The sequence below is a fragment of the Eurypyga helias genome, unplaced genomic scaffold, assembly GCF_000690775.1.
Source record: "Eurypyga helias isolate BGI_N326 unplaced genomic scaffold, ASM69077v1 scaffold683, whole genome shotgun sequence".
Taxonomy (NCBI): Eukaryota; Metazoa; Chordata; class Aves; order Eurypygiformes; family Eurypygidae; genus Eurypyga; species Eurypyga helias.
Window position 1 is genome coordinate 37,262 of NW_010238976.1, and position 24,258 is coordinate 61,519.

Consider the following 24,258-nt stretch of genomic DNA (forward strand, 5'->3'; position numbering starts at 1 on the left):
GGATGCATTTTCTTCCCCTGCTTCAACCTTGTTGCTTTTGGCCAGTCTGTTTGTCACATCTGATGATCACAAATGTTTTAGCTACCACAACTTAATAAAAAAAACCCTTAATGTCAAATTCCACTGAAGTACTGAATTGCACGTGTGTTGTGTCCATCCCACCCTCTTTTCTTAAAAATGTGTGTGGGCTCCTGCTGGCAGAAATGCTCTGGCTTTTCTTGCCTGATTACAAATACGTTGCCAGGATGTGAACTTTGGATTAGCAGCAGTCTTGACAGTTTGGGAGGCCTGTAGAGAGAAAATACTTAGCATACCATAGGAACTAAGAAACCTGGTGAAATATGGCACAGGTATCTGCTGTCATCACTGAAGAAAGGTTTGGAAGCCAACATACTGGCATGTGATCCTGTCAGTGTCATCACTAGTCTGGTGTCATTTTGTGTACAGTGGCTGAATAATAGGTGGTGTCTCAAATGATCCCCTGTGCTTGCCACAACTTCTTGTCAGATATGCTGACTTGGATATTTTTGGTTGTTTGTTTGGTCTCCCTCAAAACTGCCTAGTGTTGATGAGGGGGGACTGTATTTTTTTAAAGCTAATAAGGCTTCAAGGCTCTTCCTTTTTATCAGTAGATATGAAAGAATGTGTAACCTTACACTATTAGAACAATTTCCTAGTTTAGATTCTTCCTTCTGTTGTCTTAAACAATCAATGCAATATTTGCCTCCATTGCCTGTATGTTACACAACTTCATTCTGCCTGAAAGAGCTTTGGCTTCTGAGCATTCTGCCTTAATTTGGATTTGGGTGAGAAGTATTCATCTTGGAAAAAGTTCGTATGCTTTAAGTAAGACTACTTAGTTCTGTGGGTATGGGGTTCCTCCCATCCACCCTGACCCCATGTTCAATCAGAGAGAAAAGGCAAAATACAGATGGAAACCAGCAGGCATTTATTTTAGCAGTTGCACAAAATAAAACTTCACCGTGTGAATGGATGTTATTTTCCACTTTTGCGTCCCTGACAGAACGGGCAGTGAAGCATGAAATTATTGCCCTCTTCCACCCGTCCTCCTCTTATATGACACTTACACTATCGAAACAGCACAATGAAGTTTATTTAATTTTTAAGATACTGAATAGTTACCCTTCAAAATACTTTTTTAATTAGTTATGTTTGATACTTCCTTCTTATAATCAAATATTAGCATGGAATTATTTGACTTTGGTACTGACCCGTGCATCTGTTCACCTTATTGGGATATTTTACAAGGACAGTGGCAGGTGCGGGCAATTGCCCACTTCAGCAGTGCTTTGACATACTTGATCTGTTTCTCCTTCCCACAGGAAAAGCTTTGCCAGCAGAAGTACAATGTCTCCTGCATAATGATCATGCCCCAGTACCAAAGGCAAGGATTTGGAAGGTTTCTCATTGATTTCAGTAAGTGTTTTATTTACTCTTGTGATCCAGGGAGCTGATGGCTGTTATAAGAAATTGTAACATACGAAACTTTATTTAACTTGCTTTGTTGTTTTTATCAATAGATAATGGGATTTCTGTTTATATTTACATAGGATAGAAAAGCTCCCTGAAGTGAAAAACTTACTGCTGCTCTGTTATTGTACTCAAGGAAATTGAGAATGAATCTCTCAGCAGTAATACTAGCTCACAAAGCTATTACGCTGAATGAATTGTCTAAATTACTTTCCATTTTGCCTTGCTCATTAGTATAAGAGGAGGCAATTATTTGTGATTAAAGCTAAGAAGGTGTTAGTCCAAGGCATTCTCTACATTATAATATTTCTAACTTATATCTTCTTTTAGCTGAAGAACTGCTACACAGGAGGAGTGTGTTTTGGATTTTGTCTTGGCTTATGACTTCCTTAGTGGAAATTGTTACCAAACGGAGTGTAGGTGCTCATGGCTGTCTATGTACTTGCTGCTTCATTTTGCTTACCTGTTAGAAATCTTCAGGCACACTTGTGTAGGTGTAATTTGTTATTTTCCAAGTCTTTAAGCTGCAGTGAAACTCGGGACAGAGCTATCCAAAGAAACTTCTCCGCTAAGTGTCCTCAGTACTACTGAATCCAACTTTCTACTGTAATTTAGAGGGAGGATGATAAGGAATTACTGTATGTTGTATGCGGTTAGTTCTCATTATTACTTATGTTTTTTTAAAGCACTCTAGAATTACATGACAGTAGAGATAGTTAGGATAATAGGATTCTTGCCCTGAAGGTGTGTACAAGAACATTAAAATGCAAATAAAAATACATTGCAGTATAACAGCGGGACAAAGACTATTGTAACTGTACAGTTTTCATGTTCGGTGTTCTGTAGTGTTCTACCCAGCATGACTACACTAGAGTTCGTAAAGATACTTAGTATGTGTCATCATCGTATGGCTTTATAAACAGTCTTCACTATACGCCTGTGAGTTAGGTAAGGCTGGTTCTGGACCACTTAATGCCCCTTTGAAACATAGCCATCACTGGAGGTGAACACAACAGCTGTTCCATTGTGTGCCTTCTGCAACCTTTTAGGAAAGGCAGTGAGCAGTACTGCATGTTTCTGGTACTGTGGAATGAACTTTAAAGTTACTTAGGTAGAAATACGTCCTAATTTAGGTTTAGGATTTCTTTTTACACAAGGAGGCGGCGAACTCTTACTGGGCATAACTGGTAAGTATTTCTAGGCTTTTTCTTTGTTTTTTACTTTGTGGTGTCTTTCAAAAAAAAGCATTCTTGACAAACGTTAATCTGGTTGAGTTTGTGATAGTTTTGTCTAAAAAACTGATGGTGCAGCTATGAAACCTGTGGATTCCACAGAAGGTCTGTCTACGGATATGCCGTGTCTCTCTGGATCTGTGATCTGTCTGCTACTGTGCTATGTGCTACTTAATCTGGAAAAATCAGTAGAGTGTTCTGTCCCTCTTGCCCTTGTGCAAAATTTAGAAGCACATCGGGTTGTTTGAATCATTAGGATTTCTGTGATGACTTGCAACATGACGTGCTGGTATCCTTAGCTTGAAGCTTATCTGGTGCTGTTCATATGCCTTTTTTCTTTGCAGTCATGTTCCTATTGCAGGCTGCAGGTATGTACATGCAGGACATAATCCAGAGACTAGCTTTAGCTTCTCCTGCAGCTAACAGGCTGCCTGCTCTGTGAGCATGCAGTCAGTCCTTCGGTACCTTCACTGTGGAAACAGTGTTTTCCCTTTTGGTTTCTGGACAGAGGTCCCTCTAACTAGCTGGGAATCACTGTCTCGGTTTTCAACAGAATGAAGAACCAAGAAGTGACTGCTAAAGTCTGGCTCTGTGGTGAGAGTGAGGTGCAAACTTAATAAAAGGTAGTGAGAGAACTTCTGATGGCTGGTTTTTCCCTAGGTGTGAGCGGAAAGGAAAGTAAAACTTCAAGGCTTGTTTTCCTAGGCTGTATTGATATCCCTTTGCAGGATGGAGGCGGAAGGCCATTACTTGTTGAAGCCATAACCTCATCTGCATTTAATGAGTCCAGAATCTGTTTTCACACAAGAAAAAAGTCAAGGAAAACCTCAAAATCAGTTTACTTCCTTGGAATTTTATGTTTCTATTTCTTATATTATAACTGACCGACTACTATCTTCTTTGTACTTTACCCCTTCTGTTCATTTGTGGTCTTCTGGGAATCAGTTGCTCTAAGTGGCCTGAGAAGTTGTACTGTAACAAAATCCCAGTTATTGCTGAAAATTTGAACAGAGCAACTTTCTAATAGTTTAAAACTTCTCCTGTCAGTAACATTACCAAGATCGTCATGTTCTCATAACGTTATTGGAAGATGAATTTTATGCTCTGGATGTTAAGTCTTCATTCAGCATGCGGGTAATGCACTTAACCTGCTCTGTTTTGAATTTTGTGAAGCAGTCACTGGTACTTGTCTTCTTAATAACAGTAACCTGAACAATTTTTACACTAAAATAATAGAAACGTAACTGAGCAAGTAATTTTCAGAAAATGATAGTTACAAACCACAAAAGGGAAGGTCTCAAGAACTGTCTGCAAGCAGTTGACTGCTCACATGACTTCGTATATATCTCAACACCTGACGGAAAGGCTGGAAGGAACACAGCCGTAAGCCACTGTGCAATGTCTGCTTTGTCAGCAGGCTGGTGAAAATGTAGTTTGTGGTACAGAATTTGCTGCTTTTTTGGTAAGTGAAATGCATTTATTTGTTCAGATAGTGATGCATTCTTTTGTCTTGAACTAATTTAATATTTACAGGCAAGTCTGTGGTCACCCTGTAACTTGTAAGGCAAAACAAATAACTTCATTTTGGTAAAAGAAAAACAGATAATTGTTGTCCAACCATTGATTCTATTCCCCCCCTCATCTTCTGCTAAATAGATTTAAACATAGCCATACTTCAAATAGAAACCGGTAATACTGTTATTTCTTATTCTGTAGACACCAACATAAAGCTTTGTGTAAGGTCCATCTGCCTGTCTCTTCAGGAATCTATAGTCTCCCATGTGGGGAAGAAAGATTTTTAGGAAGAGTACTTTGACTTTTGTGGGAACAAAGCATGCTGTAAAATGTTTGAGTCGTCTAGCTTGATTGTCTTCAGCAAAAATTTCAAAGATGTAGTTTTCTGTATGTTATTGGTCATTTAAATAGAAATGTTATTTTTTTTAAAAAACAATACATTTGTCTGTATCTGTTTTGATTTGTAAAGCCTGGTAAGATTTTAGTATTTTCTTAGTGGTAGGGAACTTGAGTTGTGACTGTGATAGGAACCTGCTGGGCTGATAGAACTGAACTTTTTTCCCATTTCTAAATGTTTATCAGATGGTGAATTGTATTTGTAACATGGCAGGCTTGACACTGTTTTATTTTGCGTAATTTTGCTGTAAGATAAAATTCGTTTAACCTGTTTTGTTTTCTAGAAGCATGTCATACTGGAGACCAAGTGGTTTACACGAAGTCTTCATTTTGTTTACACTGAGTATACTTTATGAAATACTGTTTTATAACAGCCTGTTGATTTTTCACAAAGGGAACCTAATTCTGACTTGGTGTGTATCTAAGTCTGCAAAAGCAGTTCCTGAGAATGAGTAAGGGTCTTAATTTGCTTGTTATATTTATGCCTTCCTGCCTTTTACGGGACTGACGGTTCTTGCCAAACTTCTCTGGTTTGGGCTTTTTTTTGTTTGTTTTCATTTCCCTGTTCTCCTTGTGTTCTGTGAGGTTGACAGGATTGTGATTGCAGGGTTGTACCTGAGGGAGAATAGTTGACTTCTACATTAATCTTTTGTATTTGCTGCAAATCAGATTTTGAGCAAGTAGACTCCAGTTGAAGTCAATACAGAAATAAACCAGAAAGTGGGCTTTTATTGTCTGAGATCCCACTCTGGGTTTGTTCCACTTCGTGTCCATTTGCAGTGATACACTGCTATCATTCCTGTCACGAGAATCATACATCCTTCTCTTTGTGTGTCCTCTGTCAGTTCAGCCTGCGTTGCTGCTGTGGTTTTGACAGTGCAAGCTCTAACACTACAATGTTATAGCTGCTCCTCTCCCCACAGTCCCAATTCTTTTATGAACTTAAGCAGCTTCTCTATACCAGAAGTTTTTCTTCACTTTCTTGACTTGAGCTCTCACCAAGCCTAGAATCTTCATATGCTTCCTGTATCTATTTGTTAGGCTGCAGTACCAAAGAATATTAGTAGCTCTTTGTTTGGCAGAACACACAGAGGTACTAGAATGTGATACTGCAGTATTTCATGTTTTCTGTACATTTAAAGCAGTCTTTTGATTCACACTTCCTCACAAAGATCATCTCCTCACAGTCTTGTATTTGTGCTTACTGGATTGCAAATTTCATGCTGGAAGCCCAGCAGCAGTTGGAGGAAACAAATGCATGTGACATTATTAGGATAAATTTTTCCAGCTGTGCTGGCCAGTGTGTTGATGGTTCATTTGCATCACAGTAACAACTGGGTTCAACATTGAGGAGGAAAGTCCTTTAGCTTTTTGCTGTTTGTCTTGAGGATGTTTCCAATCCATTTGATTGTAGCAGATTCTTCCTCCCCTCCAGAATTCCTTCTCTTCAATTAGTTTTTCTGTTAATTGTGAAGTGATTGTTCTTGCCTGAGAGGGAAACTGGTTTTAGTGATGCTAGGATTCTATTTGGGCTACATATGTTCTTTATTTTGTTTTGGGTGTGTGGAATTTTTTGTTTCACTTGTCTGTATGTTTGGGAAAGTTGGTGCTGACTTTTTGACCTTTTATATCATTTAGTGTGTGCAACTTTTAATGTGGTGGGTTTTAGTTTTTTTCTTTTTTTCCATTAGTTTAAACTAACCTCTGATTCCCTTCTGGTATGTGTAGCTCAGATTTTTTTGCTAGGAGACCATGATAGGCAAAACCAGTTCAGATCTGGCAGTGGAATAAACAAACAATTTTTTACTTGAGCAGTTGTATTATGATGTAGGAAAAGTGGTGCTGTTAAATGTCTTTGTTTTGCTCAATTTCCCCAAATCTGGTATCTGTTTCTTGGTCAAGTGTTTTTCTTCTTGTTCCATTCACACAGGTGGGTAAATCTTCAAGTCCTAATTTGCAGAAACAGCAGAGTACCAGCAGCAGCAGTGCTTGTGCTAAAGCTGATGTGTAACACCAGGGAAGGCAGGTTTCCAAGGAATGAGAAGGGGGGGGGAACCAAAAGCTCTGCAAGTAAAGGGAAAGTGAACTGTTAATGAAAAGTTACGTCTTTCCTCCTAAATACTTTCAGTGCGTAAGCATCAGAGCAGTTGATAAGAGGTCAGTACCATTACTGAGATTTATAAATCAATCAGAGATCCACTTTTTCACTCAGTCATTTGGGTTAGTGATGACATTTATTTGCCTGCTTTGCTTCTAAATAGGAAATGGCTCAGCAAAGGACTGTGAACATGACTTAGTGGGGTGGAGTGACTGTAAGTGGGGGGTGATCCCTCCCTGTCCTGGTCTCTGCCCACAAGCCTGTCCTGGTGTTTTCTCCTCCCTGTCCCAGTGTGGGGAGCAGTGAGTGAGCAGCTGCCTGGGCCTCCGTTGCTGGCTAGGCCTAAACCACAACAGCTGTAATGGAGCAAAATGTTTGAAGAGATCAGAGGAACTGTGTTCACACGTATGGCAAGTAAGTTCTGGTATGTTTATGGAACCGCTGGGAACCACTTTGCATACTTGCCTGCTGTTTAGAGCTAGACCCAAACTGCAGTGGGCTCTAAGTGGTTGGTTCTGCTTCTTTGGTATGTGTTTATATAGAATTCATAGGGATATGAAGTAGAAATAACTTTTTAAAAAAGAGGGTGGCTGTGGAATGATGAACTCTTTCTGTAAACACCCTTACACTGTTCTTTGCCCAAGTCTGGTATTAAGATGTTTTACAGTTGCTGTAACAAATACTGAAATATAGCCGAAATACAATCTAGAAATAAACACACTTCAAAAAAAAAATTCTTTACAGTTATACTTTGCCATGCTCTAAATAGAATTGAGATGGGGATGAAATGGGACTACATATTCTTTTAAGATAATTTTTTTAACCAAGAGTATGTCAGCATTCCCTTTCTCACATTACAGTCCCTGAAGAACTGTTTTGTTACAGCTGAGGGTGTGACAAACAACAGAGGGTGGTGAGAGTGAGAGGCTGAGGGTGGAAAGGACAGGATTTTTTTGAATAGGCTTTATTGGAAAAATGTATTCTCTAGCTATGCCTATGAAGTCAACAACACAGATTTAAGCATCTTTAGAAAATAGTCCTGTGTCATTTATGACCTGTTGTAGCCTGTATTGAGTAATTCTGGTTATTTTTTACTACTGACTGAATTACTTGTGTACCCCAATACAGAACACCTCTGGTCGTTTTTGTTGGTGTGTTTATAAATGTATCTTATCCAAATGAAACTGTGAATTACTTGACTTTTTTCTTGTTCTTTAAGAAGGAGTTGAAAGTGTCTGTCTGTGAGAGCTGTGAATTTGTGAGGGAGCCTGAATGTTGCTGCTTATTTTATGTTCTTTTCTTGATGATTGATTATGTTGCTGACCTGAAGGCATGAGTTTGGCCTCTCCTAACTAACTAATAAGGAACATTCTGTCAAGCTGAGATTTAGATGAGGAGGGAATAAAGATGGATTTTGAATCTAGCTTTGTTGACTTAAGATTATTCCAAGAAAATCAGCCTCTTGGGATTTCTTGGCATCACTTTTATATAGCTTCAAGACACTGTGCATTTATCAGAACTGCAGAAGAAATAAGGCATGTCACTTCAGATACAGAAGCAAAGACTGTTTTAACTGAAGTGCATCTTTATTTCTGATAGCATTGAAAACAGCCAAAAGGCAAGGCCAAACACACTAACAATGGAAGCAAGTGTTTGTTGGACAAAGCTGTCTTTGTAGAGCATTAGTGACCAGGAAAAGCCATCTGCCGAAGACTGGTGGCTGAAAACAGATTTTAATTTAGTGAATCTTCAATGATCAGTAATTTCTGCTTCTGACTGCAGAGCATAGTTCTGTTGCAGCAAGTCGGTGAACAAAGTGGTTATTTTGTAGACTGTCGCCCTGTTGTTAAGGCACAGTGAGACATCTCACCTCAATGAGATAACCTTGTGGCTTTCTTAACAGATGTCTTTCTTTTCCAGTGCCAATACTTTTATCAGCCAGTTCTGCCTTCTTGTAAAGAATTTTTTCCCCCTGTTTACTGCTGTAAACAGTAGATATTTAGCAGATTTCCATGGCTTAGCTTTTTGGAGTGTGCTGTAATAGGTGGATTTTTGTGTTCAATGCTTTGTAGATAATGTGTGCTTTTTTTATCACACAGTTTTGTTTCTGCTGGCTATCTAGGTATCACCATGAGATTCTCCAATAACCTTTTTCATCTGTTGGTTCTTTCTTCTAAACCTTATTTGGTTAATTCCTTGTTCTGCAGCATGCTTTACTAAAGCAAGTGAACAGCAGTGATGTTTTGCTGCTCATGTAAGACAAAAATGCAGTTTGCATCCTCTGTGTCTTATGAAGTATGTGGGTTGTGCTCACTTACCTGAGCAAATACAGTATTTGCAGTGATTTCCTCCTAGATGTGCCTTTTGACCTTTCAAGACTGACTCCCCATTTTGCTTGTGTTCATGTTCTTTAGTACTGCTAGGCTATCTTTTGTAGGTATGAATAAAACAATGATAGGAAAAGCTCTTGGGTTTTAGAACTTGGTTATGTACTCTAAAGCTGTTTAAACCATCCCTGATACAGTTTTTTCCATGGCATCTGTCACTTCCCAAGCGTGACAGCAGTTTTCCTGAGCCATGAAAGGAGAGAATTATGTTAACAGCCAGGTTAACACTCTAGCTGAGAGTCAGAAGTTAATAGTATGGATGCCATCTGTCCATGCTGATTGGCCTCAGTGCCATGTAAGGGTTTTGGGCATACTCAGTTTAATTGTTAGATTAGGCATAGCTGCCTATGCTGTGTTGTCAATTGAGTCCTGTAGGAGTACGTAGAGCCTATAAGAAGGTAAACAGCATTTTCTAATGAGCACGTTTGGTGTATTTTTAACAATGGTATTTATGTGCTGTCCACATCAAGCACCAGAAGGTAATGGCAGTTCTTAAAGGAAATTCATTCAACAGTTAGAGTTGTGTAAACAATTTACTGTTCAGTGTCACTTAATAATTAAAAAAAATGTAAATTTAAATAACAACTTAAAACATTGCTTAAAATCGAGAACAATCCAGTCTTTTTAATGATCTTCTAAACTACTTAACCTACTGACAAATACATTCATCCAATTGGTGGTCAGGACTGATGCCCTCTGTGCATGCAAGTCTTGCTTTTAAGGGTACTTCAATTCCTTTTCTCTTGCTTATGCTTTCACTCTGCTTATAAGTAGTCCCCTTCGTACACAGAACCTCCACTCAAGGGGTTTACTGGCAACTGGCACAGGTAAAATAAGTGTTAGCCAATTAATTCACTCAAACGGTGCCTTTTGTTGGTCTGACTGTAATGCAGTCATCTTTACCTTTCCTTCTCTTCATGAAGGGCATTTGTTTAGCCCTAACCTCTTCTGTGAAGCTTTCTATAAAGGAACTAAAGGTTTTGGGCCCCCTGTGTTGCGTTTACTTGAGGATGTGAAGAGGAATGAGAGCTGGCATTATTTCTTGTAACAATAATGAAAGAATCTTTGGCTTACTCTGTTCATCACGAAGAAAGCTTTTCTTTAACCAGACAAAGAAGAAAAGAGAATGTAGCAGGTTGTTCACTGATCTAAGCATCTCAAGTTACAGCTAGTCTTTCTTTTTTTTTATATAGTGTTTGTGTGGATCTTGGCATTGGGGTCCTTTGAAGCTGCCTCAAAAGTGCTTTCAAAGAGGGTACTAACACCTATTTAAGGTCCTCTATCTTTGACCTCCCTCCCGTTGACATAGATAAGAACAGTTCAGAGGCACACAGAATAGTTACGGGAAAAAATGGTAACATGAATTGCAGTTTTAGGAATCTAAAGTCTTAATAAGCTCACACTTTCACCTTACCTATTTCTGCCTTCCACTCATGGTCATACCTCTGAACTTGGAATGCTGAGCTGACCTGACTGTGTTGAGCTGTCCTGTCTGAATACTCAACTGTTTTGATTTTTCCAACTACCCTTTTGAACCTCTGTCTTCAACTTGTTCATATAATTTCAAAACAAAGCATTTGATGTTTTATAAGACAAAAGGAAGTCTCTTAGGAGAACTTGAAATGCAGGATTGAGTGGAAATCTTCACTTGAGGTATTGGTGTATTATAAAAACAGTTACTAGCACTTGCTGTTCTTTTAGGATCTCTGTTTTGCTACAGAACATTGCATGAAAACTTAGGAGTTGTTCCTTTCCATATTAAGGGACTTATTTTACTTGGTTATGTTTCAAACAAAACAAAGTTTAGTGGAAAAGTGCTTGATTCCATCTGTCCGAGTCTGGTAATTCATTGTGGGGGCTGGCCTTTAAAGGGACCGAGAAGAACTCAGAACGTGCAAGGGCAAATAGTTCACTGGTTCCTTCTTTTATTTGGGATAGATTCTCATGAATACATTTTCTTTTGACACAAACATTAACAAAATATAAGTAGTTGAACAGTACTGATTACCTAAAGACCATCTTTTGAGCACACACTATTGCTTATGACTTTCAGAAAGGTTCCACCTTGTGACTAGGGGCCTCAGAGAAGTAGAGCTCAAGCTGTTTCCAACTTCTGGCAGTGGTTTGATTTTGTCGCATCTTATCTGCTCGGGGTTTTCAGCAGCGCACTGGCATCTTTCAAGTGTGTATCTGGAAAGCTTTCATAAGTAACGGTTCCGTCTTCTGTATGGGAGTTACTTCAGTGGTGTTGGGAGACCTTTGCTGTGTGTGGAAGCGTATGTAAAGGTTTATGTGTGTCATGTGATGTGCACGCATTAACCAAGAATCTGAGATTGACAAGTTAAAGTTGCACAGTGTTACCAAAGGGAGAGTCATCAGAACATTGCCCTACTGTTGAATGGAGTAGGCGTTGTGTGACATGGGGCTACAGTGGGGATCTCAGAAGGGATCCAAGGTACTCAGTACTTTCTTTGGCTTGGCTTTCACTGACAGGACCTGTTCTCAATTGTGACAGAATTTAAGGAGCAGAGAGATGCCATCCATGGTAGAGGAAGATCAAGTTACTGAGTACTTAAGTAAAATGGACGTATACAGACTTATAGGACCAGGTGAGATTTCACCCAAGGGAATTGGCTGACATGTTCAGGAGACATCTCCCTGTCATCTTTTGAGAAGTCATGGAAACTGGGAAACATACCCAGTTACTAAAACGTGGCAATTGTTCAAAAAATATTTGTATCATCGTGATTTTACAAAGATGGTAACAGTGTTTGACTTGGTCTAAGTCACATAACAAATGCTAAGATGCTTCTGGATCTGTATGAATTCTGTGTACGTGTGTTTCTACATATACTGTCTTATGAAACTTCTGCTGTTAGTGTTAGATTAGCTGAAGGTTGGAGAACTTACTTTGGAAGTAAACGTTAAGAAGTTTGGAAGTAAAGGCTGTCATTTAAGCACTGTGTTGCATAGGTGTGTTTTGAACTGGACTTGATGTGGAACTCAACACAGGCAGCTTTCTTCAAGCCTATTACAGGATCACTGAGGTGTTACTATTGTTACTGTAGCTGAGCAGGTTCAGGAAGATAAAAGGGAGTTTAGTCGTGCATTGACAGCAATTCTGTATAGCTGTTGAAATTAATTTGATTGCAGTGGCCTTAGTACACAGCTGGAGAGCAGGCATGTCCCTTAGAATGGCAGCAGTACTTCTGTCTTTGTTGTCTGTCTTGTCCTTGATTCACAGGCAGTTAAGCCATTTACAGCTCAGCTGCTAAATACCAGTACATACAGATGACGTCTTGTAGGCAAACTGAAGCTGGTGACAGTTTACCTTATTATGACATGTGGTATGTTGTAGCAGCTCAGTAGCTGTTTCATGACTCTCAGAGCTGACAACCTGACAGTTGTTCTAAGCTATGTCTTTCCTGTTTGTTAGTTGAAACCTGTTTTTAGAATGGGCTTTCTATGCAGGCTTGAGTGAGTTTGGAACCATTTAAGTTTGCTTTTGTGTTTTACTGCGAGACGAATTACAGTGGCAAAGAGACTTCATTGTGGAAGCCAGGGTTAATAGATTTTAATTTGGTGGTTCTTTGGTCCTGGTTCTCAGTCATTACCTACTATAAGAATACTTCTGACATTCTGGGTTTAAAAATGATTGGAAGATTATTCAGATGTGATAATAGTGTTGTCTGTATTGTGAATATTTTAATGTATAAGTAATTATATTGATGCGTTTGCAATGATACTTCTCTTAAATTTTGATCCTTTGCACTTTAAAAGGTAGGGAGTTGTTCTTCCATGTAAATTGAAGTAAAGATTCACAGTAGAAATTGTTGCTGGAAGACTCTTTGGAGTTACTCTAATCTAGGGACCTGTGCTACGTTGCTTTTTCTGTACTGTTCTTGTGCTCTGTAAGAGTTGCTCCTATTTGAGAGCTTTGTGTGTTATGTTTATTAATAATTTTGTGAATGTGAAAGGATGAAACAGGATGTAAATATTTCTCTGTAAGGAGTGTTTGCAGTGAAGCAGAACTCTGCTGCTTTGCTTGCATTAAACTACCACCAGTGTGGTTCTGTTTTTGAAAGAAGCACTGCATTTGATCACAGCTTTTCTTTTAAGGTAAAAGCCTATCTAATCTGCAGATGATTTAAAAAAGTGAGGATCTAATTTTGAATTACAACATTTGAGTGAAGACTTCTGTTCTCTGTAGCAGCAAGGATGATCCAAGGTCAGGACTCTGAAATACTTTGGTAGTACACATCTGAAGATTAAGGTGTCTGTTTTACTGTTTGGTGATGGGTTTGGTTTGGTAAATGGAGTTCTAGCTCAGTTACAAGAACATAACAGACATTCTTCTCTAGTTTAACTTTCTTATTCAGGGAGATTAATATTATTGAGTTCCTAGAAATTGGTAATGAGTGTGACTTCTTAAATAAGATCAGAACTGTGTTTTATTTACAGCGTGGTATGTGATTGATACATAAAACTGTTTGTTAGATCAGACTCTCAAATTTCTTTTAAATTTGCAGTGTAAACTATTATTTCCAGCTTTTGGTAAAAAACCAAAAGATCTATCCCAGATGAAATGTAGGACTCCTGAATCGCTACTCTCAGGATCCACTTTGAAGACTGGTTTAAGTTTTAACCTGCGTAAGTGAAAAACAAATACGTGGGTTTGTTGCTAGTAGCATAGGAGGAAGGAACTGCAATTGGTAAGCGCTTGTCCAGGTACAGAGTGAGATTCAGTACTCTATTTGCCGTTCAGGCACATTTCTGTGTATTTCATCTGTTTCTGCTGAAGACCACATGCTACACTGTAAAGCGATGCAATGAGGTGGAAGATATTCTCAGAACAATGGTTAAACATCACCCAGGATGTCCTCTCAAGAGTGAAGTGCCTCTCTCTGTTGCACTGTTCTCAAAGAAACTGCCTACCTATAGGCAGTGAAGTTCAAGGGGTGGAGGAATTGTGTTAGATCAGCACAGTGTCTATTGCGTGTGGTGAGGTTGATCTGTCTGATGCCCTGATAAGGGAGCACATTGATAATGGAACTGTGGAAACGATACTAGAGATTCATCTGATGACATCTTCTGGAATAGGTTGCAGTGTAACTGCCTCAGGATGCTCTGGCTGGATTGTATTCCTGCTAGGCTGAATTTTCAATAAAATGTACAGTTGTATTGCCCATTGGAGATTGCAAGAGATGATCTGATACTTTCATAAAAAGAGGACTAACACTTGCACTTACTGTGCAAGCCAAATACAGCCTTCTATTTCACTGCCTTAGAACCTACTCTGCTACAGTTCTTTATTTTCCTAAGTGTGGATGCTAACCAACCAATTACTGCTTACTCTTAAACTAAGCAAAGTAACCTTTATTATAAAATACAGCATTTCTGTGGTTGTTCCTGGATATAAAGTTTTTAGAAATAGAAATTGTAAATATAATTACATCAAAAATACTTGTTCACAACCTTCATATTAGCTAAGTTCTCCTGCTTCTCAGGTGAATAGGAAACCACTAATGAAGTGTTCATTCAGTCCTGTGCGACAGGCATACCACAGTTTAACTACCTGTATGTATAACTGAGCCACAGTGTGGCCATGCTCTCTTGCGTGCACACAAACTAAGTGCAATTCAAACACCTAGGTCCAGGTTGCAAGTGGGCTGGAGGGAAATGGCAAGAGGGGGGTTTTTTGGTTTTGTGGTTTACTTGAATCAAGTTAAATTACCTGGCTTACCTGAAAACCTAATGGCTTTATAATGATTGTGGTCAGTCTTAAAAGCACTTAAAAGAAACTGAACTTTTTTTCTTAGCTAAATCTCTTTTCTTTGACTATTCATCAGAAATTAAATGATAAATTGATTTGTTTGTTGCTGCAGGATATAAAGCAACTATAGAGAGCACACAGATTGCAGGAGAGTCCTTAAAGAATGATCTTCAAATTTCACTTGCCTTCCTTCAGTCAGTTTTAGTTTCTTGGTCTTTCTCAGTACACCACTTAAGTGTTCAGTGTCTGCTGCTGCTTCCTATGCCACTGGTTTCTACGTAATCTGCATCCATGTCTAGTCCTTTGAGGGCCAGCCTGCCTGGGCTGCCGTGTTAAAAACAAAGGGACAAGTCTGCATTTCTTCAACAGATAATAAAATTCAGTTCAGCTGTCTCAAGCTAAATTGTATCTGCCTTATTTAAAACTGTAGAGTGATTTATGCTTAATACTAGAAAGCTAAGGTAGTGAAGTTTGGAAGTGTGTATGACAGGGAAAGAAGGATGTGTCTTGGGGATTTGGAGATAAAAGAGACTTGGTAATGAAATAGCTGCTTATGGCAGTTTGTAACTTAAAGTATGCATAAAACTGCTTTCGTGCCATAGGACTGAAAGGGGGCTGATACGATCCAAACTTCTAGAAGATTTTCAGGAGCGTGCTAGGGAGATACAAACCAGTTCATCTCATGTCAGTACCAAGCATGTTAGTGGACATGACAATGAAGACTGGTACTAATGAACACATGGGCAAATGCAGCGAATGGAGGAGGAAGATGGACTCTCTGCTGCTTGCAAAAGACAGTGATACTTAACAAATCTTAGCAAGTTCTTAGAAAATGTCAAAAAGTGTGGGGATGATACACATTTAGTGGGTTCCATTTGCTCAAACAGAGCCAGACTAATTCAGTTTGCACACGAGTGTCACAAGATGGTTGCCTGGTTTAGTCCCGTGGATTTTTCGGTTGGCCACTGTCAAGCTGGAACTCTGATCTCTGGCTGTTTAATTTGTTTTAAGAGACAGAGCTGAGCATAGCAAACTCAGCAGTTAACTAACTGAAAGGTTCAGGAGACTGACACAGATACATGAGTTACGTTACTCGTGTACGTGCGTTGAGGGCTCTGCTGTAGCAATTTCAGGGGAGTTACGTACTAGGAATGCTGTAGATTGAAGTTACAAGATATTGCTCAAGTTAATTTCTTTAAATTGTTTTAATGTCTGACTATTTGCTAAATTTGTGTTGAAAGCATAAAAAAAAGTATATCTCATTCTAACTTACCCTCTCCTAGATTGAAATTCTTCTAATTGTTTTAAATCTTGTATGAGATAAAACCGTAGTTGTTCTGAGGAGGTTTGCATGCTGAAAATCAAAGGCTGTAAATTGCATGTGGCATGATGCTTCACTATGAAGGCTGGAGATTAGCCAAGAAAAAAAATTCATTAATGGTATTTTGGCAGTTCAATTTTGTGATACTATCACTCATATGCCCAGAAGATATGATAGACAACTTTTTTGTTCTTCTAGATTAGGTCTTATATTTTGTTGTGGGGATTGTTTTGTGTTAGATACCATCTGACTTGTTTACTCCTGGGGGGTGGGTAGGAAGGAGTTATATTTTGCCCTCTGAATGCTGCTACTGGGCATCGTCTCATATCAGGGGTTATAGTTTAAGAAAGTTTCTCCAGGTTTCCACTTTGAGGCTATCCATTATTAAGATTAGGTAGACACAATGGCACTGGGGGTATGTGTTTAACAGGGGCATATTGTACTCATTTCAGATGCTTCAGGATAGATACACGAGCTACCAAGATCAGTGTTTTTTATTTACCTGCAACTTAGATCAATTGTTTGGCGTCTCTTTGGTAAGTTTTAATTTAATAGATGTCATTCAAATCACAGAATCCGTTAAATGTTCCATTCAGCGCTCACTACATATAACTGAGTCTGTTAACACTGACTTATATTTTTGATTCTGTAGAATGTGAGTATCTTGGATAAGCATATGCTATATTGTAGAATAGTAGGAGAATGATACCGACAGATGTTATTGCTGTGCAGGTGAAGTTTCCCTGCTTTAATGTAGTGTAAAAGACCACTAAAAATTACCCCCAAAGTCCCCAGCCACTGGAAGGATCCGATGAGCAAGGATATACTAGTAAATCTCTAACGCTATTTGTGGTTGTCGAAGTAATGATTCCAAACTCTTGATCGTGGTTTCTTATTAAGATGTTTACTAAGAAAGTATAGTTAACAGCCCTGTTACGTATGAGGAAAATGGAAGTGGAGGAAGAAAGTTCTTGTCAAAGTAGTTTTGAAGTGAAATACAAGAATGAAATCCAGGTCTTGCAAACAGCCTACAAACACTTTTTATTAGTGCGCAAGTTTTCTTGAATGTGAAGTTGCTAGGTTAAGCTGTAAAGTTACTTGAAGCAACTGAAAGTTCTCCTCATTAATTTATTTTAAAAATCTAGGTTATTCTCCCTCTCCTTGCGTTGAGACTTCTATCACTACTTGTACTGCTGCAGTTTTGCATGTTTTCCTATGGGCAATGACGTCTTAGTAACAAACTGTCTTCCTATGTTGTAAACAAGATGATCCGAAATTCTTTTTTGGTACAAGTGAAGCTTTGTCCAAAATAATGCAGAATAGACTATATGCTGTAGGTCTCCTTTTGTGCAGTTGGAAGTAAAACAATAATTTTTTTACCTTCAAACTATTCAGGATGCAGTCTGGTTTTGAATGTGAAGTTTGGCTTTTCCTTTCAACAAGTTACAATTGGTACCAGAAGTATCTAATTATTAAAAAAAAAAAAAAAAGCTGCAGCTTGAAGTGCTAAAACACCTTCCTTTTATTCAGTTTTGAGGTAGTGTTTTTTCTTAAAACATTATAAATGTACTTGCTGAGTTTCCAGTGGTACCATGCAGATACAGGCAGGCTTTATGTAGGCGACTGTGTGCTGTATAGAAGCAGGCAGATGTGGGATGGTATTCTTCAGGAAGCTCTAGCATTTTATCATAAATTATGCAAATAGATATGAAGGGCACACTACTTATTTCAGTATCTATGCTGTTACTGATCACTTGGAATGTCATAGGATGTCTGCTTTTCTGTGTAAACGGTTTTATGCAATCTGGAGGTTAGTCTATGGTGCCCAGTGCATATGTGTTTTCCGAAGTCTATTGTGGACCTTTTTTATTGTCAGCGAAAAAGGGAAGACTCTTGTTCCTGGCTGAGTATGTGTGTATGTGTGCTTCTCATTTAAATATATATATAAAAAATAGATAATATGTGTGTGTATACAATTTGTATGTGGTAGAGCATACAGCAAAATAAGGAAGTGGGCATTTTTTTGCTCAAAGCTGGATATTATTCCCATGTTTTTAATTTATAGCTAACTTTGAGGAGAAAATTTGTGAAGAAGTCGGGAGGATTTGTTTAGCAAATGCGACATGGCTGTACTAGATACGTTGTAAAGCAATCTTTGAAAAATAAAAGGAGGGATTCCAACTTAAGAAAAAAAAAAAGAATATTGGGAGGCAGAAGAACCAAATATGTTGGTGGATTCCAAATGACTTTGAGTATGTAATTCGAAAACCATGATGTCCATGCTTAAGGTCGAATAAGCATTTTTTTAAGCCTGGTGTTTAAGGCCCCTGTTTTGGTAGTGTTTGTAAAGGCACAGTACAGAATATGTATGCTGGAGGGATGAATTACTGTAAAAGGATACATTTTATTAATTGTGTTGTTTTTGTTTTTGTTTTTTTTCTTTCTCCTGAATTAGTTTTAATGGTGGCAAATACCAGACTTCTTCTGTTATCTCCAAGCAGGTGTGTTTACTTTAAATTGTAAAAGCTTCTTAAAGCTGAAGAGAGTTAAAAAGGACTTACAACATTCATAGAATGTAAAATGAAGGTGGTGTATTGTATAATAACTGATCAGTTACTGTCTTGAGGACTGCAAACTGGAATTATGTGAATGTTCTTAATGTGAATTATGAGAGATTAGGTTTTAATTATTTCTCCTAAATAATTCAACTTGTGAATCGTATGTCACCTCTGAAATACAACAACTAACTGTTTAATCAAAAACTTAATGTCACCTGGGGCTTCTTGAAGACAGCTGACTTAACTGATGCTACCCATGAACTTCCTCTTTAGATTCTTCTGAAAATTCTTAGCTTCAGTGACAAAACTGAGGTGTAAACATTGCTCTAAAGGCCGTAGAGTTACAGTTCTAAATGAGATGATGTATGATGAGACCTGTTCTGAAACATGTTGGCTTTTTCTTTCTTCCTTGCCTGCCTTATGATCAGAATGGGGCGGGTTGGCTAATGTTTGATTCACATAACATAAGATTTGAGTCTCTCACAAGGATTTAATCTTTTTCTATGTCACTGTAATGATGAAAACCAATCTCTTGTGGATAGGATTTCTTTAATTGCAAGAGTTACCAATAATGTAATCAGTCATGCTGATCTTCCTATTAATATCAACTTTCTTAAGGGGTAGTCAGAATTCTTTAGTTTTGTTATCTCAGTAAGGTATTGTGTTTCTTTTCCTTCTAGGCTATTTGCTTTCTAGAAGAGAGGGTCAAGCAGGATCCCCTGAAAAACCATTGTCTGATCTGGGTCGTCTCTCGTACTTGGCTTACTGGAAAAGTGTCATATTAGAATACCTTGACTGCCACCATGAAAAACAGATCAGCATCAAAGGAATGAGTCGAGCTACTGGAATGTGTCCACATGATATTGCCACAACCCTCCAGCAACATAGCATGATAGATAAAAGAGAAGATAGGTCAGTGAATCTTGTAAAAAAAAAAAAAAAAAAAAAATGTAAAATACTGATACAAAACATTACTTAGAAAACAGTTGATGTGGAAAATGTCTGTGTAAAATTCTGACTTTAAAATGAATGATAACCATCTTACTGAATAAGTCCATACAGCCGGGTCTTGTTACTGGGGTCTTACATATAGAGTGTTTCTCCCTAAACAAGTGGTGGGTTTTTTGGTTCCTCTTTCATCTTACTGGTTTTTAGAAGTGTATGGCCAGCTTGAAACAGCCAATGAAGAATTTTCATCTTCCATAAGTACAGTTTCCAGTTCTTGCTTTGCAAATACCTGTCTTTAAATGCCAGTGAGGGAAAAATTTGGGTGGCGGTCTCTCTCTCCACACCCCTTTTTCAAGCTTCACTGAATTCACACAAGTCATGGGATCAGATCAGCTCTACATCAAGTCTTCCTGCCCAGGGTACTGAGAATCCATATGATTTTTTTGAAGTTTCTATTTAGTATTATGATCAATGCTGAAAGTTAGTGCACTGGGAAGGTGAGTTCCTGTCTTGTGATTATCTTCTTTGTTAATGATCTTGATATATATTTTAGATTTTAAGTGGGTTGGTTTAGTTTTTGGGCTCTTTTTCATAAAATGCCTTCAGTGTTTTTCAGTGGTATTTGTGTTTCTGAAGAGAAACTTAAACTCTTAAGAAACTCTTCTTACTTCTTCTGTGTATTCCTATCATAGAAACCTTATAAAAACCTTATAATTAAGCAGAACTGTCTTACAAACAGTGGGTTGCCAAAAAAATAAAATTAAGATCAGGAATAGCTCAGCATCAGTCACTTATGTTCACCAGCACTAGTATTCAAAACTATTAAGTTTTGGACTAGTAAGAATGCATGTCTTCAAAAGGGAGATAGTCTTACAGTGTGGTGTTAAGAGTAGTAAGAGGGGTGCTGTCCTTGCATTAAAAACTTAACTTTCTGGGGTGCTTATTTATGGACAATGTGATGGGACATGTACATTTTAAGGGAGAACCAATAGGTATTCATTACTTACATGAAGCTTCTGCCCTATCACAAATATTGCAGTGAACTTTTGAATACTGACACCCAGTTAGATAATAATGTTTTTTCATCTATAGAATTTAAAATACTTTAGGAATAATGTCAGTTAGTCTTTCTTCTCAGGTAGCAAAGCTTACACAGGGTTATGAACTGACCTGGATCAAGGTATCCAGAAAGTTGGTGGCTGAGCCAGGAAAAGAAATCACATCTTTGTAATTCCTGCCAGACAATTCCTTTGGAACAGTACAACTTCTTAAGTTTTCCTACATTTTGTTTATTTTTCTAATATGTTTTGAAGTAGAAGTTTTTCACAATTCTATGAAAAGAGTTTGTTTAGATCTGGTTTTAGTTTGGGTTTGTTTTTTGGTTGTGTGTGGGTTTTTTTTTTTTTTAAAGCCTTCCCAGTGAAAAACAGTGGTGGTGTTTAACCTACCTGATTTTATAGCATTTAATGTCCTTGCTAAAAAAACCCCAACATATTTTTTGTTGTTGAAAATTGTAAAGTTCTTTGTAACAGGTGCTAACATATTAACATACTGTGCTATTACGCTAGTCTTTACCTACTTTTAATGTGCTACTTCATTTCATAGTACTCAGAAAGTAGTTTTCTACTGCATCAGCATAGGACTAAGGTTCATTTTTATACTTTGTTAGAAAACTTATGTTTCTAATATACTTTATTTTCCAGTTAGCTGCCATCTTCATTTGTATTATTAATTACCTCCTCACCTTTTACTTGACGATCCAGTGTTTTATATTTATGTCTGTATGTCATACTGAAATTGGAAATTGTTCTTGTGCTGACTGAAGTGCCAACACAAAACCTCTTGCGTGTATTTAGTCAACTATAAAACCTGTACTTTCCTCTCTGTTGCCCTGGTGATGTTTAGGATTGAGCTTTCACTTCCTAAACTGTTGTTTCCTCACTTCCTCTTTGTAAACAGTTAGTAGTGTAAGCATGTTATCTGTCAGCTGGTATTTTTAGTTTGATATATGTGTTTATTTACCCATCTATTTTCTCAGGTTATTGTGCAAAAGGATTTAAACTGTAGGAAGGTTGTTTTAGGTGTTCACTTTATAAAATAAATCACTGTTTATTGGATTGTAGATTTGTAATTATTAGAAGGGAGAAGCTGATTTCAAGTCATATGGAGAAACTGAAAGCGAATCCACGTATCAATGAAGTAGATCCTGAAAGTTTGAGATGGACTCCTTTGTTAGTTTCTAATGCTGCGGTTTCTGAAGAAGAGAGAGAAGCAGAAAAGGAGGTAATAGCTGAACTTCTTATTGTGAATTTCCCTTCCTTTAAATTTCATTGCCCTGACTATTAAACATCAGACTGTCTTAAGCAGAGCAGTTGTAACTTTGACCAGTGCTTAATTATAGAGAATACTGATGACATTGTAATGTACAACTTTTGGATGCTGTGCAGCAAGACATGGTAACTTCGGGAGGGATGAAGATGAAAACTTTAAAACATGAATCAGTTGTCATGAAGCTGTATTTATCACTGTTGAGGTAGTCGAAGAGCATGTAATCAGATCAAATTTGGTGCAGAGCTCAGGGGCTGTGGTGTCAATCGATTCTTTGTGTTATGAACTTGCTCAAAGTGATCCATGTCAGTGGGCATGTAATGTAGTGCTAAAGGACTTAAATCAATTCGCTGCATCATTAATAGTGCTAAATATCCCATGAAATGCAATCTTCTTTGGTTTGTTATCCTAACTGTTGTAAAAGAGCTACTAGATGATTCAGCTGAAATGTTGCTAGGTTAGCCAGCAGTGCTAATCAGTGTTGACTTATTGTAACTCTTTAGCTGAACGTAAAAGATCTGGCTAAGTAAATGCTGTTTCAGTGACCCATTATTTTAACCTCAACCCTTCAGGCTGAGCGTCTGATGGAACAAGCTAGCTGCTGGGAAAAGGAAGAACAAGAAATATTCTCCACGAGAGCTAATAGTAGGCAATCACCTGCAAAAGTACAATCTAAAAATACGTATTTGCGATCTCCAGAAAGTGTGGCAGTGGTGGGGGAGCGAGGGCAATCCACAGAGCGATCTAAGGAAAGCAGCGAGGAGGAAGGTGGGGATGAGAATCACCAAAGTTCACCTCCCAGGCTGACAAAGCCCCAGTCGCTGGCAATAAAAAGAAAGGTGTGTTACTGCAGTGGTTTGGTTTAAAGTCCTTCTTCTCTGATTTCAATCAAATTGTTACTGTAGAAATAGCAATCTGTTTTTTTATGAACATTTATTGGACTGTTTTAATCCTTTCTGTATTGTTTGGACACTAAGCAAACTCCTGTCTTCTGTTCCTTCCTCTCCATCCAATAGTTTTCTATCCTTTGGATTTTTTCACAGAACTGTAAAATACTGATACAAAATCAGAATTTCCTTTTAATTTTTAAACTAGTGATTGCCCTCTGCTGTTTGGCATTGGTATTGGTTCAATATTTTAATGGTTTATCCTTTTTTCATTTTAAGATGGAGTCCAGCTTGTGGGGGTTTGTCTTTTTATTGATTTTAATATAGGAACTCCTTAAAGGGGAATACTGGTTTTTGAAAAGCAAATGCTGATAAAACCAAAGGGTTGTTTTACCCATATTCTTCTAATTTCCAAGATATGTAAACGTTAAATTCTGGTTATGGCAGTGTTTACATAATTGTTGATTTTGCTGAAAAGTCAGCTAGTTGATTGGCTTTCATTAGTAAACTAAACATCCCAAAATTTTAAAGCACTCACCTTAGCATATGTGCTTAAGTGTCTCTGGTGAGAATTAGGGAATTGGAATGTCCCTTTGTTCAGATGAACAAATTAAAAAGTAACTATAAATCTGTGAGAGAAATACAAACTGTTGAACAGTTTTTTTTCCTTCACAGCAGCCAACTCTAGGGGTGTGTTTCAGTGTATTATTGAGACCCATGTAAAGCTTGAGGTGCACTACCTTTGCTGTTACCTATTTTTTCTGTATATGTACTTATTTCTAAAACAGCAGAAACAGAAACGTAGAACAGTAAACTTTGATACTTGTGAAGGTTGTTGGGGAATTAAAAATCTACAGGGGGAAAATGTGTAAGTACAGTGTGTGTAATATTACTATGAGTGTCATTTGACAGAACAACGTAAGTTACTACAGTATGAAGGAAATGCTAGTTTTTAATTTTCACTCTACAGAAAGGTTTGTGTGCATGTATAGATACATACCTATCTTAACTGTTTAGATATTTTACTTTCAGACTCTCTCTGAGTTTTGAATTTGATACAATGTGAGGGTGGGGTGGTTTTGAATGAGTAAATAGACTGTTGTAAACTCACTTTACAAAACTTTATTTACGTATGTCCAGAGTCAGCTAGTAAACAGGAACATAGGAAGAGTGATATTTGTGGAATTATTTTTTCAGAGACCTTTCATTCTGAAAAAGAAGAGGGGCCGCAAACGCAGGAGGATTAATAGCAGTGTTACAACAGAGACAATTTCGGAAACAACAGAGGTGCTGAATGAGCCGTTCGATAACTCGGATGAAGAGC

General features: G+C 37.9%; 1 protein-coding gene across 1 annotated transcript in view; it reads left to right on the forward strand.

Moving 5' to 3' along the window:
- The window catches only part of LOC104506870 (histone acetyltransferase KAT6B-like), a 52,303-nt gene that overhangs the window by 22,047 nt on the left and 5,998 nt on the right, over positions 1 to 24,258 (forward strand). The window contains 6 exon segments of the mRNA XM_010147981.1: positions 1,344 to 1,437; positions 19,452 to 19,683; positions 21,843 to 22,002; positions 22,620 to 22,886; positions 24,132 to 24,255; position 24,258. The exon segment at position 24,258 is cut by the window's right edge and continues 185 nt beyond it. Coding sequence (XP_010146283.1) covers positions 1,344 to 1,437; positions 19,452 to 19,683; positions 21,843 to 22,002; positions 22,620 to 22,886; positions 24,132 to 24,255; position 24,258 — 878 coding nt within the window.